We start from the raw sequence: 20,566 nt of genomic DNA, 5'->3' as shown, positions 1-20,566 counted from the left end.
CTCGATTAGCGTAGGTAGGGGTATTTCTAAGTCTCCGTTGATAGGAGAAGCAATGAAACCTTGTGCTCTTCTGCCCCTAGTCTCTATGCGCCCCAAGCAAGTATTCAGAGTGTAGGGCATTGCTGGTCCCTTGATTCTAAAGGCTTCAAAGAACTTAGGTCCAGCTAGAGATCGATTGCTCTGATCATCAATGATGGCATACGTTTTTACTGCCTTCCCTAGTTGCCCTTCCGGATAGACTCTGATTAGGCATATCCTGGCACAGCATTTAGCACTTTGACTCTTCCCACATACCTCTGAGCATGAGCAGGAAACCGCTGTGGTGGACTTGGCGTGGTTCTGTGGCTCCCCGCCATGGCTTGTAGCGCGACCAGAGGTAACTGCAACTGCTGGATCGCCGGTGACTGAGGCTGGGTGCAAGGCTGATGGGTGTCTGTAACTATGACACTCTTCACACTTAATGACAGATTTACAGTCCTTGGCCATGTGTTCTGATGAAGCGCAGCACTTGAAACATACCCCAAGTTCGCTGAGGATTTTCTTGCGCTCTTGCATGGTTTTGGACCTGAAGCCTCTACATTTGTTCAGTGAGTGTGTTTTTTTTTTTGTGGATGGGACACTCACGATTGAAGGACTTATCACTCGACGGAATAGTGTTCTGCTTATCGGCAGGTACTGCAGGAGATGGCAGGTTTTTCTTCCTGACGCTTACACTGTTCCTCGAGTCTTTGCGTCTATGTGCGGTGCCTTCATACCTAGATTACGGTGTTGCTGGAGCTGCAGTGTTAGACTCCAGGAAGTCGAGGCTAGGGTCGTTCCTCATTTGGGCCTGTTCGTCAATGAACTTGCAGAACTGAATGAACGGAGGAAAGGTGACGTCATGTGACCTTTTATACCTGGAGACGCACACTGCCCACTTCTCTTGCAGACTATGTGGCAGCTTTGAGACAATTGGGTCCACCCCATGGGCAGAGTCCAGGTAGCACAGTCCAGACAGACGAGGGTCTCTTTTAGCAAGTTCCAGCTCCATAAGCAGGTCACTTTTTTTTACTTCGGCTAATGCGATTTCTTCCTCCATTTCTGTTTGAAGAATCTTTGCTTGAGCCTCTGCTTCTGTTTGAAGAATCTTTGCTTTATCCTCTGCTTCTGCTTCCTTTTCTGTGTATGAACGTCTTAGTTTGGATCGCTCTGCGTTTAAACGGGCCTCTAAAATTCTGTTGCTGAGGGCTGAAGTCCTTGAGCAGGATGATTTGTATGACCGAACAGAGTGTTTAGACGAGGCTGACCTGTGCGATCTAGTTTCTTGCAGATGGGCGATACGAAGCTCCACTTTATCTTTGGCGTCTTGCACAGCGGCGTCCCTTTCTCTGTGGAATCTGCCTTGCTTAACTCTGAGAGGGCCTCGTCGATTTTAGAGTCTTTCAGGAAGGCAGCGTACTTTGCGGACAGTCTCTTGTATCTGCCGTGGGCCACGTCTAGCTGTCTTATAGTGTCCTGTAAACTCGCTGCATCATCTTTGTGGCGTTGGACGCTTGACATGAGGGAGGTGACAGGTTAGATAATACTCACCCAGGGGCGGTGCTGCTGCGGTCTGGTTCTGATGGACGTCGCGGTCCGGGGCCTCCCATCTTCTTATGATGACGTCCTCTTCTTGTCTCCCTGCCGCGGCTTCGGCGCAGGCGTACTTTGTCCTGTTGAGGGCAGAGCACAGTATTGCAGTGCGCACGCAGCGGGAAAGGTCAGAGAGGCCCAGCGCCTGCGCACTGCAGTACTTTGCTCTGCCCTCAATAGGACAAAGTACGCTTGCGCCGGAGCCACAGCGTGAAGACCAGAAGAGGACGTCATCTGATGAAGATGGGAGGCACGGGACCGGACCGCGACACCCATCGGATCGGACCGCCCCTGGGTGAGTATAATCTAACCTCTTTTTCTCATCTTTCAGGACACATCGGGGCTTATCTACAGCATTACAGAATGCATTACAGAATGCTGGAGATAAGCCCCTGATGCCGGTGGGCTTAGCTCACCCTCGATTTTGGGGGTGACAGGTTCCCTTTTAAAGTGTGTGAGCCTTATGATTGGCAGACAGTAGTAATATTTCCGGTACTCATCGCCCGTGTATTCGATGAGTGGTGGCAGCGTGTATGAGCGGGTGTGTGGCCTGGGTCGGGGGTGATTTATACTCCCATTACAGCATAGGACAGAGGTTGAATGCTGGACGGAGAGTGGGGAGATAGATTAACCCTTGCAGGCACAACCCCAAGTCACGTGCTGAGAAGTGGGTACGTGACATTTGGCTGTCCCCCAGGTCTGGGACTGTGAGGCGGACGTCCTGACTGTCATTCAGCTTTCCTGGAGGCGGCAAGAATCTGATGGGGATAATGCAGTAACCAGGTATTACAACCCCTGTCCTGCCTGTTCCTCTGATAGTCCGTCTTGTCTCCTCAGCGTAAAAATGACAATCGTAAGCAAACTCCAGGCAGCAGCAAAAAGGTGCCAGCGAGCCGCCCGCCGAGGAGAGGCTTCACCGAGGAGAAGGTGAGCGGGTGATGGAGTGCCTCCCCTCCGCCACCTTGTGCTGCGCGCTCGCCCTCCCCTCTGCTGCCTTGTTCTTCGTGCTCAGTCTCCCCTCCTTGTGCTGTGCTCTCGCCCTCCCCTCTTCCTTTTGCTGCGTGCGTCGCCCTCCACCGCCTTTTGCTGTGCGCTCGCCTTCCCCTCCTCAGCCTCCTTGTGCTGTGCGCTCGCCCTCCTCAGCCTCCTTGTGCTGTGCGCTCGCCTTCCACAGCCTCCTTGTGCTGTGCGCTCGCCCTCCCCTCTGCTGCCTTGTTCTTCGTGCTCAGTCTCCCCTCCTCCTTGTGCTGTGCTCTCGCCCTCCCCTCTTCCTTTTGCTGCGTGCGTCGCCCTCCACCGCCTTTTGCTGTGCGCTCACCTTCCCCTCCTCCGCCTTCTTGTGCTGTGCGCTCACCCTCCTCAGCCTCCTTGTGCTGTGCGCTCGCCCTCCACAGCCTCCTTGTGCTGTGCGCTCGCCCTCCACAGCCTCCTTGTGCTGTGCGCTCGCCCTCCACAGCCTCCTTGTGCTGTGCGCTCGCCCTCCACAGCCTCCTTGTGCTGCGCGCTCACCCTCCACAGCCTCCTTGTGCTGTGCGCTCGCCCTCCACAGCCTCCTTGTGCTGTGCGCTCGCCCTCCACAGCCTCCTTGTGCTGCGCGCTCGCCCTCCACAGCCTCCTTGTGCTGCGCGCTCGCCCTCCACAGCCTCCTTGTGCTGCGCGCTCGCCCTCCAGCCTCCTTGTGCTGCACGCTCGCCCTCCACAGCCTCCTTGTGCTGCGCGCTCGCCCTCCACAGCCTCCTTGTGCTGCGCGCTCGCCCTTCACCGCCTCCTTGTGCTGCGCGCTCGCCCTTCACCGCCTCCTTGTGCTGCACGCTTGCCCCGCCCTGTGCTGCACGCTTGCCCCGCCCTGTGCTGCCCGCTTGCCCCGCCCTGTGCTGCCCGCTTGCCCCACTCCGTCGCTCTGTGCTGCGCGATTGCCCCACTCCGTCGCCCTTTGCTCCGCTCTCTTCCTCCCCTCAGCCGCCCCGCGTCTTTTTATGCTTTCTCACTGCTCGGTTTTATTTTCAGGATTTGGAAAACGATCCGTTTAAGAGACCGCTGCCCCCTCCAGTGACAAGCAGGGTTGAGCCGCCCCCAGAGGTAATTTCTGTACATGTGTAATTCCTGGTGGTGTCTCAGCCGACTGATATCAACTCCTCATTAGTGATGAGTGTGCACGGGTAAGGCGTTATCTGAGCGTACTCCAGTGCTAATGGAGAATCTGTAGCGTGCTCGAATACTGTGTACGAGTCCCCGTGGCTGCATGTTGTGTGTTGGCAGCAACACATGCAGGGAATGGCCTAACAAACAATCAATTGCTGCATGTTTTGCAGCTGTCTAACACACAAGACATGCAGCTGTGGGGACTTGTACACAGTATTTGAGCACGCTGTAGATTCTCCATTAGCACTCGACCATGCTCCGATAACGTCTTATCCGTGCACGCTCGCTAGTGTCCTCATCCTTTCTCTGCAGCCAAAGGACAACCCTCTAATAAAGCTTCTGGGGGAATATGGTGATGACAGCGAGGAAGAGGAGGAAGAGTTGCCGCCGCCCCGGGCATCTCCAAGCCCTGCTCCAAAACCTACCCCGAAGCCCGCTGCACCCAGCACTGAGGTCACCCGTGACGAGGTAACAGATTGGAAGAAGATGGCTTGTCTGTTATGTCTCCGTAAGTTTCCCAATAAGGCGGCATTAATCCGGCATCAGAAGTTATCAGATCTGCACAAGGTAGGACCCCGCACGGCACAGTGTAACGCCCCCGCCTTGCTACATAACGTGTGTAATGCTGTCCCCTCTCCACAGAGAAACCTCGCCATCCAAAAGCTCAGAAAGTGCTACAACCAGCAGGCCTACCTGGAGCAGAAGGTAGGGGGCGCTCACAACGTCTGAGGCTTGTTACATACTAGTCTTCTGCCTATGTGTTATTTCCCACTGTGTCTCATCTGGTATTGGCCCCTGGAGGAGGCTATAGCTCCCTCCGACATTGGCCCCTAGAGGAGGTTATGCCCCCCAGACATTGGCCCCTGGAGGAGGTTATAGCCCCCCAGACATTGGCCCCTGGAGGAGGTTATAGCTTCCTCCGACATTGGCGCCCGGAGGAGGTTATAGCCCCCTCCGACATTGGCCCCTGGAGGAGGTTATAGCCCCCTCCGACATTGGCCCCTGGAGGAGGCTATAGCTCCCTCCGACATTGGCCCCTAGAGGAGGTTATGCCCCCCAGACATTGGCCCCTGGAGGAGGTTATAGCCCCCTCCGACATTGGCGCCTGGAGGAGGTTATGCCCCCCAGACATTGGCCCCTGGAGGAGGTTATGCCCCCCAGATATTGGCCCCTGGAGGAGGTTATAGCCCCCTCAGACATTGGCCCCTGGAGGAGGTTATGCCCCCCCAGACATTGGCCCCTGGAGGAGGTTATAACCCCCTCAGACATTGGCGCCTGGAGGAGGTTATGCCCCCCATACATTGGCCCCTGGAGGAGGTTATAGCCCCCTCCGACATTGGCGCCTGGAGGAGGTTATGCCCCCCAGACATTGGCCCCTGGAGGAGGTTATAGCCCCCTCCGACATTGGCCCCTGGAGGAGGTTATAGCCCCCTCCGACATTGGCCCCTGGAGGAGGTTATAGCCCCCTCCCAACATTGGCCCCTGGAGGAGGTTATGCCCCCCCCCCCCAGATATTGGCCCCTGGAGGAGGTTATAGCCCCCTCCGACATTGGCGCCTGGAGGAGGTTATAGCCCCCTCCGACATTGGCGCCTGGAGGAGGTTATGCCCCCCAAACATTGGCCCTTGGAGGAGGTTATAGCCCCCTCCGACATTGGCCCCTGGAGGAGGTTATAGCCCCCTCCGACATTGGCCCCTGGAGGAGGTTATAGCCCCCTCCGACATTGGCCCCTGGAGGAGGTTATACCCCCCAGACATTGGCCCCTGGAGGAGGTTATAGCCCCCCAGACATTGGCCCCTGGAGGAGGTTATAGCCCCCCAGACATTGGCCCCTGGAGGAGGTTATAGCTTCCTCCGACATTGGCGCCCGGAGGAGGTTATAGCCCCCTCCGACATTGGCCCCTGGAGGAGGTTATAGCCCCCTCCGACATTGGCCCCTGGAGGAGGTTATAGCCCCCCAGACATTGGCCCCTGGAGGAGGTTATAGCCCCCCAGACATTGGCCCCTGGAGGAGGTTATAGCCCCCTCCGACATTGGCCCCTGGAGGAGGTTATAGCCCCCTCCCACATTGGCCCCTGGAGGAGGTTATAGCCCCCTCCGACATTGGCCCCTGGAGGAGGTTATAGCCCCCTCCGACATTGGCCCCTGGAGGAGGTTATAGCCCCCAGACATTGGCCCCTGGAGGAGGTTATAGCCCCCAGACATTGGCCCCTGGAGGAGGTTATAGCCCCCAGACGTTGGCCCCTGGAGGAGGTTATAGCCCCCAGACGTTGGCCCCTGGAGGAGGTTATAGCCCCCTCCCAACATTGGCCCCTGGAGGAGGTTATAGCCCCCTCCCAACATTGGCCCCTGGAGGAGGTTATAGCCCCCAGACATTGGCCCCTGGAGGAGGTTATAGCCCCCAGACATTGGCCCCTGGAGGAGGTTATAGCCCCCAGACATTGGCCCCTGGAGGAGGTTATAGCCCCCAGACATTGGCCCCTGGAGGAGGTTATAGCCCCCTCCCAACATTGGCCCCTGGAGGAGGTTATAGCCCCCTCCCAACATTGGCCCCTGGAGGAGGTTATAGCCCCCTCCCAACATTGGCCCCTGGAGGAGGTTATAGCCCCCAGACATTGGCCCCTGGAGGAGGTTATAGCCCCCGACATTCTGTAGGATTTCAGTGTCACTGACCCAGTCAAGACTAGCAGAATGAAAGCCTCCATTCTTTACACTGAAGGCTGTGATAAATCTAGAAGACTCTGCACAATAAATTAAATGTAACAAAGTGACAGTGGATCAGCTGTACATACAGCTCCCATTAGACCTGTATAGATCCAGTAGCTGCTGTCCCCTGTACCCCGTTGTGTATGTCTGGGGGCTGCTGTGCGGGGGGCTGTATGGAGCGGCCGCACATTGAATGTGGATGTTATTGGCAGGAGGATGAGGCCATACAGAGGAGGCTGCTGCAGGCCAGGAGAGAGCTGGAGAGGCTGGAGCGAGCGGAGGAAAGCGCGCAGCAGGTGACTACTCTGCGCACACTCCGACTGCATGTCTCGCCCCTCCGGCTGCATGTCTCGCCCCCTGTCTTTGTGCCGCCCTCTGCAGTCAGTGACGCCTGTCTTGTCATTTTACTCTGATAAGAAAGGGACGTCCTGGACTCCGAGGTTCTGATACAGGCAGGTGATGTGCGCTCCAGTATATGGTGTCACCCCGGCCAGAACTTCCAGAGATTCATTTCTAGTCATCTCTGGTGCAGATCTGTCAGGAAGTGGGAGAGTTCCCGGTGCACCTTCCTGTGCAACAGGAATGAATTTCCCAGCCGCATCCTACATGTCAGGCTGATGGTGGGAGCGGTCGGGGGGCCCTGCTGGACTGTCCAGGCTGGAACATGATCCTGAGCCTGGACAGCTACTGTCCTCTGTTATCAGCAGCACGTGAAGCATGGCGGGGAGATTCCAGGACTAACTAAATGGACACAGTTCTTCTGAGTTGGCACTGCGTAGTGATGTCATGGCACAGCGCCCTGTCTGTTTTCACGTGTGCCCCTCTCCCCACCTGTCAATGCGCTACGCACCTCACAGTCTCCTCTACTTACATTACAGTGAACAAAAAGCGAAGAGCACATCCGGTGGGAGAAACGTACCGGGAGAACGTAGAGGGATGGATCCTGGAGCGAACTCCACCGTTTGTGTATGCCGCCTCCTGGGTGCACCGCTGTCTGCGTACGCCGCCTCCTGGGTGCACCGCTGTCTGCGTACGCCACCTCCTGGGTGCACAGCTGTCTGCGTACGCCGCCGCCTCCTGGGTGCACAGCTGTCTGCGTACGCCGCCGCCGTCTCCTGGGTGCACAGCTGTCTACGTACGCCGCCTCCTGGGTGCACCGCTGTCTGCGTACACCGCCGACGCCTCCTGGGTGCACCGCTGTCTGCGTACGCCGCCTCCTGGGTGCACAGCTGTCTGCGTACGCCACCGCCGTCTCCTGGGTGCACAGCTGTCTGCGTACACCGCCGCCGCCTCCTGGGTGCACAGCTGTCTGCGTACGCCGCCGCCGTCTCCTGGGTGCACAGCTGTCTGCGTACGCCGCCGCCGTCTCCTGGGTGCACAGCTGTCTGCGTACGCCGCCGCCGTCTCCTGGGTGTGCTGCTGTCGGCGTACACTGCCGCCGTTTGGGTGCGCTGCTGTCTGCGTACACCACCGCTGTCTCCTTGTTGCTGTTATGTGTTTTTATAATAAAATGATAAAACTATTGTAGTGAAACGTCCTTGTCCATAAGTCACCGGTGCAGAGGATGAGGACGAGGCTCCTCCCACAGCAGGGCGGCGTACATACTGGGGGATGACTTTACATGTATATTTGAAGTGTAGGTGACGTTTCGATGTACACGTGGACTATAAGGCTCTGTGCACACGTTCAGGATTTGCAGCAGTAAGAGCGGTGTGTAAAATACTCGTCATTTGATGCATTTTCCATATTTACTTGAATGGATGAAAAACGCTGAGAGAACAGAAAAATGAGCAGCGAGAGCACGAACGGCAGGAATCCAACTCAATTTGTTGCCATTTTTTTGTGGCAAAAACACAACCTAACTTGGGTGTGAATATTAACCTAAGGGACAGCAAAACTTGTGAAGACAAGAACTGGGGGGTCTCCGTAACGAAGAACAGCCCACCGAAGAGATTCTAACTTCAGGATCTACTGGCTGGAGGGCAGCTCATTTCTTTGTAGCACTTAGGGTCTGGTTGCTAGGTGCGGCTCATTTCTTTGTAGCACTTGGGGTCTGGTTGCTAGGTGCGGCTCATTTCTTTGTAGCACTTAGGGTCTGGTTGCTAGGTGCGGCTCATTTCTTTGTAGCACTTAGGGTCTGGTTGCTAGGTGCGGCTCATTTCTTTGTAGCACTTGGGGTCTGGTTGCTAGGTGCGGCTCATTTCTTTGTAGCACTTGGGGTCTGGTTGCTAGGTGCGGCTCATTTCTTTGTAGCACTTAGGGTCTGGTTGCTAGGTGCGGCTCATTTCTTTGTAGCACTTAGGGTCTGGTTGCTAGGTGCGGCTCATTTCTTTGTAGCACTTAGGGTCTGGTTGCTAGGTGCGGCTCATTTCTTTGTAGCACTTGGGGTCTGGTTGCTAGGTGCGGCTCATTTCTTTGTAGCACTTGGGGTCTGGTTGCTAGGTGCGGCTCATTTCTTTGTAGCACTTAGGGTCTGATTGCTAGGTGCGGCTCATTTCTTTGTAGCACTTGGGGTCTGGTTGCTAGGTGCGGCTCATTTCTTTGTAGCACTTAGGGTCTGGTTGCTAGGTGCGGCTCATTTCTTTGTAGCACTTGGGGTCTGGTTGCTAGGTGCGGCTCATTTCTTTGTAGCACTTAGGGTCTGGTTGCTAGGTGCAGCTCATTTCTTTGTAGCACTTGGGGTCTGGTTGCTAGGTGCGGCTCATTTCTTTGTAGCACTTAGGGTCTGACTGCTAGGTGCGGCTCATTTCTTTGTAGCACTTGGGGTCTGGTTGCTAGGTGTGGCTCATTTCTTTGTAGCACTTAGACCAGGGGTGTCAAACTGCATTCCTCAAGGGCTGCAACCAGGTCATGTTTTCAGGATTTCCTTGTATTGCACAGGTGATAATTTAATCACCTACACACATAATGATTGCAGCACCTTGTGCAAAGCTAAGGAAATCTTGAAAACACGCATGGTTTGCGGACCTCGAGGAATGCAGTTTAACACCCCTGACCTAGGGTCTGGTTGCTAGGTGCGGCTCATTTCTTTGTAGCACATCGGGTCTGGTTGCTAGGGGCGGTTCCTTTTTTTGTAGCACATCAGGTCTGGTTGATAGGGGCAGTTCCTTTCTTTGCATATCTTCAGGTGTGGTTGCTAAGTGCGTGTAGTGAAATATGTATAGGTATGAATGTATGACTTGCAGTAATTTAACCTTTTTATCATCTGTCCTGAGACTGCAGGGGTCACAGCATATGTTATCCTGAGAAGGCAGTCTACTGTCTCCAATCTCACCAGAGGGCCTTGCTAAGAACCAGGAAGGGGAAACATAGTAACATAGTTAGTAAGGCCGAAAAAAGACATTTGTCCATCCAGTTCAGCCTATATTCCATCATAATAAATACCCAGATCTACGTCCTTCTACAGAACCTAATAATTGTATGATACAATATTGTTCTGCTCCAGGAAGACATCCAGGCCTCTCTTGAACCCCTCGACTGAGTTCGCCATCACCACCTCCTCAGGCAAGCAATTCCAGATTCTCACTGCCCTAACAGTAAAGAATCCTCTTCTATGTTGGTGGAAAAACCTTCTCTCCTCCAGACGCAAAGAATGCCCCCTTGTGCCCGTCACCTTCCTTGGTATAAACAGATCCTCAGCGAGATATTTGTATTGTCCCCTTATATACTTATACATGGTTATTAGATCGCCCCTCAGTCGTCTTTTTTCTAGACTAAATAATCCTAATTTCGCTAATCTATCTGGGTATTGTAGTTCTCCCATCCCCTTTATTAACGTTTCACACCTTCTGGCCCTTTTGAAGAGAGAGATGTCAATTACATTCTGACACTATCTATGAGAAACGTTACACAAAGAGTTTCAGAGGAAATAATATATTCATTGGTGGCGTGGCTATGGTCCAGTCACAAACCAGCAATTATAACATTAACCTGAGAGGCTGTTCTAGAAATTTGACCTTCAGGTTGACTCTAAATTAGGCCTACACATAAAGAAAGATGTTCGCGTGTGGGGGCAGCCTGGAAGCTGTGAGCCATTCCATATTTCTCCCTCCCCCAGGGACAGAGATTCAGACTGCAAAGTTCGGTATTTCTGTAAGTTATCCCTTTTATTTTGTAACTTTTTGCATATTTGTATGTCACTTTTTGTTCCCATATTTTTCTACATTTTATTGTAAGCCCTGTACCTTTTCTATTAAAGCTTAAAACTTTAATAAGTCTGAACCTTGTATGCTCTTAAAGAATCCACAGCCTTAAAGGGAAGGTGCCACCAGTTTTCTCATATTTTGTTTTTTTGTGAAATTAAGCTTAAAATAGTAATTAAAATGTATTAATGCAATGTTTGCACTGTTTGCAAACATTTCTATATGAAAAATATTATATATTTTTCTACAAATATACATATTTACCACTAGGGGGAGCATTTTCCGTTTTAGACCTCAAGCAGCTATAGTAAGATTTAGCAGCTCTGCCCCAGGGATATTAGTCTAAGTTCACATTAGCGTTGCGCCGCTGTTGCGTCGGCGACGCGCCCCTATGTTTAACATAGGGGACGCGTGCGTCTTTTTGGTTGCGTTTTTCGCCACGTGCGTCGTTTCCGACGCTGGCGTCGGACGCACGAAAACGCTACAAGTTGCATTTTCTGTGCGTCCGATTTTGGTCATAAACGACGCACGCGTCGCAAAACGCGCGCGTTTTTGCGCGCGTTTTTCGATGCGTTGCGTCGCCGACGCAGGGCGGCGCAACGCTAGTGTGAACGTACCCTTAGACCACCCAAAAGGGGAGGGAAATGGTGATGTCAGCAGTTACTGCCCCAACAGTAAGAATGAAGAGCAGCATCACAGGGCAGAGCCATTTTGTGTGTGACCGCCCTGTGACCTGCTGTCACCAGCAGTTACTGCATCAGAGGAGCAGAACACAGTGGGCTCAGCAGAATCTGGACCCCAGAAGAGTGAAGACATGTGGTGTGAATGGAGCAGCATTAGGAGCTGTCTGGGAGCTCCAGCTCTGCAGTGAATAGCCCGGCATTATGGAGGGAGGGGAGAGATGCATTGTATGGCTCAGGCCGGGGTCACACTAGACCGTAATACGGACGAGTGCAATGCGATAAAAAATCGCACAGCGCTCGTCCCAATGTTAATCAATGGGGCAGCTCCCATCATCCGATATTCTCTCGGCCGTATTCAGGATCCGAGTGAAATCGCAGCATGCTGCAATTCTCAGCGTATCTTGGCCGAGAATCGCCAATGAAAGTCTATGGGGGTGAGAAAAAATCGCAGAGCACACGGACCGTCAGTGTGACGTGCGAGAAATTCTCAGGCATTGGGCAGGTGACAGGAAAGGCTCAGCCATTATTTGCTCATTTTGCAAGTGTGTGAGAAAATCTCACCATACGGACGCCATACGGATGTCACACGGATGCCAAACGGATCATTGGATGCGAGAAAATCGCATCCTCGCACTGCACACGGATCACTGTTTTGGTAACATTTGTGCAATTCTCGTCCATCAAAATCGGACCGTTTTTTTATACGTTGTGTGTGTCCCCGGCCTAAGAGTGACTGATGGGAGAGAGAGACGTGAAGTATGATGAGTGAGACACATATGGAGTGTGATGGGGAGATACACCTTGAGGCTGTGTGCACACGTTCAGGATTTTTCGCATTTTTTTGCGTTTGTTCGCTATAAAAATGTGATAAAAACAATTTAAAAATGCATACATATGCATCCCATCATTTATAATGCATTCCGCAATTTTTGTGCATATGTTGCGTTTTTTCTGGGGGGAAAACGCATCGCAGTAAAAAACGCAACATGTTCTGCGCATGTCGTGTCTCCTCCTTTGATGTGGGCTCCGGCGCTGAGCCCACATCAAAGTCACGACATGTCGGCTGTTTTGTACAGCTGACATGTGCGCGCAATAGCGGCAGGTGAAATCGCAATTAACCCGCCGCTATTAACCTGTTAAATGCCGCTGTCAAATGCTGACAGCGGCATTTAACTACCGCTTCCAGCCGCGCGGCCAGAAATGGGCGTATCGTCCACCCCTGTCACATGATCAGGGGTTGGCGATGCGTCAGGATGGTAACCATAGAGGTCCTTGAGACCTCTATAGCTACTGATGCCGGCCTGCTGTGAGCGCCACCCTGTGGTCGGCGCTCATAGCAAGCTTGTAATTCAGCTACGGAGCAGCAATCTGATGATCGCTGCTATGTAGCTGAGCCGATCGAGTTCTGCCAGCTTCTAGTTTCCCATGGAGGCTATTGAAGCATGACAAATGTAAAAAAAAATGTTTTTAAAAATATGAAAAAAAAAAATAAAAATTAAAGTTTAAATCACCCCCCTTTTGCCCCATCAAAAATAAAACCATAAAAAAATCAAACTTACACATATTTAGTATCGCCGCGTTCAGAATCGCCCAATCTGTCAATAGAAAAAAACATGACTGACATGTGCCCGCAATAGCGGCAGGTGAGATCGCGATTCAACCGTTCCTCTGTAGGTGTTTTCCGTCCGGCGGAAACAGCTGTTTTGACGGATCCTGCAAAAAACGGATGAAACGTGTGGCCATCCGGCGCTAATACAACTCAATGAGAAAATAACAGATCCGGCGGAAAAAACTGATCTGGCAGAAAAAAAAGTAAATTGTGGAAAAAAACGGATCTGGCGTGAAAAAACGGATCCGGCGGAAAAAACGGATCTGGCAGAAAAAAAAGGAACTTGTGGGAAAAAAACGGATCCGGCGGAAAAAAACGGATTAGGCGGGGAAAAAAGGATCCGATGGAAAAAAAACTGATCTGGCAGAAAAAAAGGGAAATTGTGGAAAAAAACTGATCCGGCGGGAAAAGACGGATCAGGCGGGAAAAAAAGGATCCGATGGAAAAAAACTGATCTGGCAGAGAAAAAAGGAAATTGTGGAAAAAAACGGATCTGGCGGGAAAAAACAGATCAGGCGGGAAAAAAAACTGATCTGACAGAAAAAAAGGAAATTGTGGAAAAAAACGGATCAGGCGGGAAAAAAAGGATCCGATGGAAAAAAAACCTGATCTGGCAGAAAAAAAAGGAAATTGTGGAAAAAACCGGATCCGGCGGGAATTAACGGATCCAGCAGGAAAAAATGGATCCGGCGGAAAAAAAGGATCTGGCGGAAAAAAACGGGTCCGGCGGGAAAAAATGGATCCGGTGGAAAAAACGGATCTGGCGGAAAAAAACGGATTCTGCAAATGTGCTCGCAGGATGCGTTTTTTCCCCATAAACTTGTATTAGCGACAGATCGTGACGGATGGCCACACGTCGCGTCTGTCGTGCAACGGATCCGTCGTGTTTTGGCGGACCGTCGGCACGAAAAAACGTTCAAGTGAACTTTTTTTGTCCAGCGCGTCCGCCATTTTCTACCGCGCATGCGCTGCCAAAACTCCGCCCCCTCCTTCTAGACTTCAGAACGGGCAGTGGATGTGTTGAAAAACTGCATCCGCTGCCCACGTCGGGCACAAATTTCACAACGTGCGTCGGTACGTCGGCCCGACGCATAGCGACGGATTCGTACCGACGCAAGTGTGAAAGAGGCCTTTGTGAGGGTTGAATAAATAAAAAAAAAAAAACGCGTGGGCGCCCGTGCAATTTTCTGCGCCAGAGGGGGAAAGCGATCGCCCGGGGGCCAATATTTGTAGCCTGCTATGAATACCAGCCCGCAGCTGTCTGCGTAGTCTTTACTGGCTATTAAAATAAGGGGACCCCAAAAAAAAAAATTGCGTGGGGTCCCCCTATATTTTATAGCCAGAAAGGCTACGCAGACAGCTGCAGGCTGATATTCATAGCCTAGAGAGGGGCCATGGATATTGCCCCCCCCCCCCCAGGCTACAAATACCAGTCCGCAGCCGCCCCAGAAATGGCGCATCTGTAAGATGCGCCAATTCCGGCACTTAGCCCCTCTCTTCCCACTCCCGTGTAGCGGTGGGATATGGGGTAATAAGGGGTTAATGTCACCTTGCTATTGTAAGGTGACATTAAGCCGGGTTAATAACGGAGAGGCGTCAATAAGACGCCTATCCGTTATTAATCCAATAGTAAGAAAGGGTTAAAAAAACACGCACACATTACATAGTTACATAGTTATTAAGGTTGAAGGAAGACTATATGTCCATCTAGTTCAACCCATAGCCTAACCTAACATGCCCTAACATGTTGATCCAGGAAAAAAGTATTTTAATATTCTTAATTTCACAATACTTACCATACTTCAGCGCCTGCAAAAAACGTAAAAAAAATAATAAACCGTATATTACCTGTCCGCCATAGTCCAATTAATATCGAGTGTCCCACGACGATCTCCCCTATAGAACAGTGACATCGGGCGATGTCACTGCTCTATAGGACCCTCAGTGACACACTGACAGGAGACAATGGCTCCTGCAGTGCATCACTGAGAGGTTACCTTAGGACAAGGTCTCACTTTATGGCAATTGCTGCCTGGGAAAATTTCTCATACACCAATGGCATAAAGTGAGACTAGGGACTTTTTTTTTACAGCGGCGGAGGAATACAGTGGTGGAAGGATACCTTCCTGCTGTCATTGTGTTCCTGGAGCCCCTGGAGAGCAGTCGCATTATCTGATGCTGCTGCTCTCCACGGGAGATCGTCGTGGGACACTCGTGGATTTCTGCGGACAGGGAGTATATTGGTTGTTTGTTTTTTTTAATATTTTTTTTACAGATGACACTGGCTTCGGGGAACAAAGTGACAAGTAATGGTGAGTATGAAATCTATGTTTAATGTACTGTATGTCTATATGTATGTAATGTATGAATGTATTGTATGTAGCATGTATGTAGCATGTATGTAGCATGTATGTGGCATGTATGTGGCATGTATGTATGGAGTATTTTTTTTTTTTCATTCAACACATTAGCCGGATGATTGGACTATTACTGTCCCATAATTGGCTAATGTGTCAATCACTGTCATTGTAGCAGGCATCGTCCGATGGGACTTGTAGTCCCATCGGACGATGCTTGCATACACGCACAGAGACCCCCCCCCACGCCGCACAGAGACCCCCCCCACGCCGCACAGAGACCCCCCCCCCACGCCGCACAGAGACCCCCCCCACGCCGCACAGAGACCCCCCCACGCCGCACAGAGACCCCCCCACGCCGCACAGAGACCTCCCCACGCCGCACAGAGATCCCCCGACGCCGCCCAGAGACCCCCCCCCACGCCGCACAGAGACCCCCCCACGCCGCACAGAGAGAGAGAGCGACACAGGGGGAGAGTGCAGTTTACCGCAGATCACTGGGACTGTGTGCAAGTGGGGAGGCGGAGACAGAGCAGGAGAAGCACACGGCAGCGTGTGAGAGCAGAGGAGGTCTGCCCAGAACCTGCAGTACAGAGGAGAAGTGAGGGCTTCTGTCCTGCGATAGAGAGTAAGTGGAGCTCAACAAATAGCACTGGACTATAATAAAAAGGCAGCTAGTCACACCTACAGCAGTGAGTTGTGCAGCCCACAGAGGCGCGCCCAGCTCCCTGCTAATGCTGCTGCAATGTTACAGATAGGGTCCGAGCCGGTCTATTATCTCCTATGTCCATGGGGTGCCGTAATCTGACACTGATAGTGACGTGCTACTGCTGCAAATCCAAGATGTCAGCCCCCAGTTCCTTCTTTCTACTCATATATCACACGAAATCTGTTTTACATGCATTCAAATCTGGGTTATAACAGCATGTTATGCTACATTACATTGATTAATTAATGATCTACAAACGCGGTACCTTCCCTTTAAAGTGTGTGATCCTTATGATTGACAGACAGTAGTAGTAATATTTCCGAGACTCATCGCCTGTGTGTTCGGTGAGTGGTGGCAGCGTGTATGAGTGGGTGTGTGGCCTGGGTCGGTGTGTGATTTATGCTCCCATTACAGCATAGGACAGAGGTTGAATGCTGCACTGAGAGTGGGGAGATAGATTAACCCTTGCAGGCGCAACCCCAAGTTTAAGGGAGGATATTAGCGAAGGAAATGAGGATGTCGAGTCCATATTACTTGTACGATGGACTCCTCGCCAGAGACGGACTACACCTCAACAAACCTGGGAAACACACATTCGCCAGAAGACTCGCTACACTCATCAGGAGGGCGCTAAACTAGAAGAAGAGGGGACGGGAAGAAAAACATTAGACTCGAACAAAGACGACCCAGGAAAACATACTCAGAAGGGAGGTAAGAACATTTCTAAAATAATCCACAGCGAGGAGATTGGAACAAAACAAAATCCTCTAAACTGCATGCTCGCAAACGCCAGAAGCCTGACAAACAAGATGGAAGAACTAGAAGCAGAAATATCTACAGGTAACTTTGACATAGTGGGAATAACCGAGACATGGTTAGATGAAAGCTATGACTGGGCAGTTAACTTACAGGGTTACAGTCTGTTTAGAAAGGATCGTAAAAATCGGAGAGGAGGAGGGGTTTGTCTCTATGTAAAGTCTTGTCTAAAGTCCACTTTAAGGGAGGATATTAGCGAAGGAAATGAGGATGTCGAGTCCATATGGGTCGAAATTCATGGAGGGAAAAATGGTAACAAAATTCTCATTGGGGTCTGTTACAAACCCCCAAATATAACAGAAACCATGGAAAGTCTACTTGTAAAGCAGATAGATGAAGCTGCAACCCATAATGAGGTCCTGGTTATGGGGGACTTTAACTACCCGGATATTAACTGGGAAACAGAAACCTGTGAAACCCATAAAGGCAACAGGTTTCTGCTAATAACTAAGAAAAATTATCTTTCACAATTGGTGCAGAATCCAACCAGAGGAGCAGCACTTTTAGACCTAATACTATCTAATAGACCTGACAGAATAACAAATCTGCAGGTGGTTGGGCATTTAGGAAATAGCGACCACAATATTGTGCAGTTTCACCTGTCTTTCACTAGGGGGACTTGTCAGGGAGTCACAAAAACACTGAACTTTAGGAAGGCAAAGTTTGACCAGCTTAGAGATGCCCTTAATCTGGTAGACTGGGACAATATCCTCAGAAATAAGAATACAGATAATAAATGGGAAATGTTTAAGAACATCCTAAATAGGCAGTGTAAGCGGTTTATACCTTGTGGGAATAAAAGGACTAGAAATAGGAAAAACCCAATGTGGCTAAACAAAGAAGTAAGGCAGGCAATTAACAGTAAAAAGAAAGCATTTGCACTACTAAAGCAGGATGGCACCATTGAAGCTCTAAAAAACTAATAGGGAGAAAAATACTTTATCTAAAAAACTAATTAAAGCTGCCAAAAAGGAAACAGAGAAGCACATTGCTAAGGAGAGTAAAACTAATCCCAAACTGTTCTTCAACTATATCAATAGTAAAAGAATAAAAACTGAAAATGTAGGCCCCTTAAAAAATAGTGAGGAAAGAATGGTTGTAGATGACGAGGAAAAAGCTAACATATTAAACACCTTCTTCTCCACGGTATTCACGGTGGAAAATGAAATGCTAGGTGAAATCCCAAGAAACAATGAAAACCCTATATTAAGGGTCACCAATCTAACCCAAGAAGAGGTGCGGAACCGGCTAAATAAGATTAAAATAGATAAATCTCCGGGTCCGGATGGCATACACCCACGAGTACTAAGAGAACTAAGTAATGTAATAGATAAACCATTATTTCTTATTTTTAGTGACTCTATAGCGACAGGGTCTGTTCCGCAGGATTGGCGCATAGCAAATGTGGTGCCAATATTCAAAAAGGGCTCTAAAAGTGAACCTGGAAATTATAGGCCAGTAAGTCTAACCTCTATTGTTGGTAAAATATTTGAAGGGTTTCTGAGGGATGTTATTCTGGATTATCTCAATGAGAATAACTGTTTAACTCCATATCAGCATGGGTTTATGAGAAATCGCTCCTGTCAAACCAATCTAATCAGTTTTTATGAAGAGGTAAGCTATAGGCTGGACCACGGTGAGTCATTGGACGTGGTATATCTCGATTTTTCCAAAGCGTTTGATACCGTGCCGCACAAGAGGTTGGTACACAAAATGAGAATGCTTGGTCTGGGGGAAAATGTGTGTAAATGGGTTAGTAACTGGCTTAGTGATAGAAAGCAGAGGGTGGTTATAAATGGTATAGTCTCTAACTGGGTCGCTGTGACCAGTGGGGTACCGCAGGGGTCGGTATTGGGACCTGTTCTCTTCAACATATTCATTAATGATCTGGTAGAAGGTTTACACAGTAAAATATCGATATTTGCAGATGATACAAAACTATGTAAAGCAGTTAATACAAGAGAAGATAGTATTCTGCTACAGATGGATCTGGATAAGTTGGAAACTTGGCCTGAAAGGTGGCAGATGAGGTTTAACAATGATAAATGTAAGGTTATACACATGGGAAGAAGGAATCAATATCACCATTACACACTGAACGGGAAACCACTGGGTAAATCTGACAGGGAGAAGGACTTGGGGATCCTAGTTAATGATAAACTTACCTGGAGCAGCCAGTGCCAGGCAGCAGCTGCCAAGGCAAACAGGATCATGGGGTGCATTAAAAGAGGTCTGGATACACATGATGAGAGCATTATACTGCCTCTGTACAAATCCCTAGTTAGACCGCACATGGAGTACTGTGTCCAGTTTTGGGCACCGGTGCTCAGGAAGGATATAATGGAACTAGAGAGAGTACAAAGGGGGGCAACAAAATTAATAAAGGGGATGGGAGAACTACAATACCCAGATAGATTAGCGAAATTAGGATAATTTAGTCTAGAAAAAAGACGACTGAGGGGCGATCTAATAACCATGTATAAGTATATAAGGGGACAATACAAATATCTCGCTGAGGATCTGTTTATACCAAGGAAGGTGACGGGCACAAGGGGGCATTCTTTGCGTCTGGAGGAGAGAAGGTTTTTCCACCAACATAGAAGAGGATTCTTTACTGTTAGGGCAGTGAGAATCTGGAATTGCTTGCCTGAGGAGGTGGTGATGGCGAACTCAGTCGAGGGGTTCAAGAGAGGCCTGGATGTCTTCCTGGAGCAGAACAATATTGTATCATACAATTATTAGGTTCTGTAGAAGGACGTAGATCTGGGGATTTATTATGATGGAATATAGGCTGAACTGGATGGACAAATGTCTTTTTTCGGCCTTACAATGTTACTATGTGCTGAGAAGCAGGTACGTGACAGTGCGGCTCCTTTGCAGCTCGTCAGGTCTGGCTGATATGGACGGTTCCTTTCTTTGCAGTGTACTATGCTAAACTAATTATATATCAGTAATGATGCTGGGGGGGGGCTCTGCGACTGCCTGTTAGGTTTAATGGCTCCTTACATGCATACTGTGTAATATGAGATATATATATTGTGCAGTGATCTTATGTATAGGTATTGTGTGACTAGGAACATCTGTCCTGAAGGTTGCAGGTTCGCGCCCAGGTGTTAATATGTATTTTCCTGGGACAAGTAGAATACTGTCTCCAATCTCACCAGGGGGTCCTGCTGGAAGCCAAGAGGAAAGGTAACATTTGACACCTCCTAGCTTTTGGAAGAGAGATGTTAATTACGGCCTGATAGTATCTCTTTGAGAACTTTTACACAAAGGATCTCAAGAGAAAATAATATTCATTGGTAGCGCAGCCGTGGTCCAATCAAAAAAACAAGCAATTATATTAAACTGAGGGGCTGGTTTAGAAACCTGACCTCCAGACCAAAGCTATAAATTAGACCTGTGTACCTAGAATCGTGCTCACATAATGGGGGCGGCTGAGCTGTTGTGATCCAATCTACATTCATCCTACCCTCAGGGAGCAGAAAGCAGACTACCAAGTTAGATGATTTCTGTAAGTTTTCTCCTGTTATTTTATACTGTTTTACATAGTTGTATGTCTTTTTATTACCATATTTTTTATAACTTTTTTTAATGTAAGCACTGAACCTTTTTGTATTAAGAGTATAAAACTTTAACAAGTTAAACCTTGAATGTGCTAAAAGAATCCATAGCCTAAGGCAGGGCTGCCACTAGAAATTTCTGGGCCCTATGCTGGCAAAATTTCCGGGGCCCCCTTGAGACTCCGCCCAGGCTCCACCCCAGCCCCGCCTCCACGCTCCACCCCTCGAAC

General features: G+C 49.9%; 1 protein-coding gene across 7 annotated transcripts in view; it reads left to right on the top strand.

The window, feature by feature from the left end:
* The window catches only part of LOC138647181 (RNA-binding protein 6-like), a 61,022-nt gene extending 53,038 nt beyond the window's left edge, over nucleotides 1-7,984 (top strand). For 2 of the 7 annotated variants that reach the window (XM_069736002.1, XM_069736003.1), the window contains exons 15-20: nucleotides 2,449-2,538; nucleotides 3,619-3,690; nucleotides 4,066-4,320; nucleotides 4,396-4,458; nucleotides 6,670-6,753; nucleotides 7,336-7,984. In XM_069736002.1, coding sequence (XP_069592103.1) covers nucleotides 2,449-2,538; nucleotides 3,619-3,690; nucleotides 4,066-4,320; nucleotides 4,396-4,458; nucleotides 6,670-6,753; nucleotides 7,336-7,338 — 567 coding nt within the window. In that variant the 3' untranslated portion in view covers nucleotides 7,339-7,984. Of the gene's footprint in view, nucleotides 1-2,448; nucleotides 2,539-3,618; nucleotides 3,691-4,065; nucleotides 4,459-6,669; nucleotides 6,754-7,335 lie in introns of all 7 variants that reach the window. The other 5 variants (XM_069736005.1, XM_069736006.1, XM_069736000.1 and 2 more) reach the window with 3 other exon arrangements.
* Nucleotides 7,985-20,566: the final 12,582 nt, after the last annotated feature.

The sequence above is a fragment of the Ranitomeya imitator genome, chromosome 8 (assembly GCF_032444005.1).
Source record: "Ranitomeya imitator isolate aRanImi1 chromosome 8, aRanImi1.pri, whole genome shotgun sequence".
In the NCBI taxonomy this organism is placed as follows: Eukaryota; Metazoa; Chordata; class Amphibia; order Anura; family Dendrobatidae; genus Ranitomeya; species Ranitomeya imitator.
This window is presented reverse-complemented; position numbering and strand designations above follow the sequence as displayed.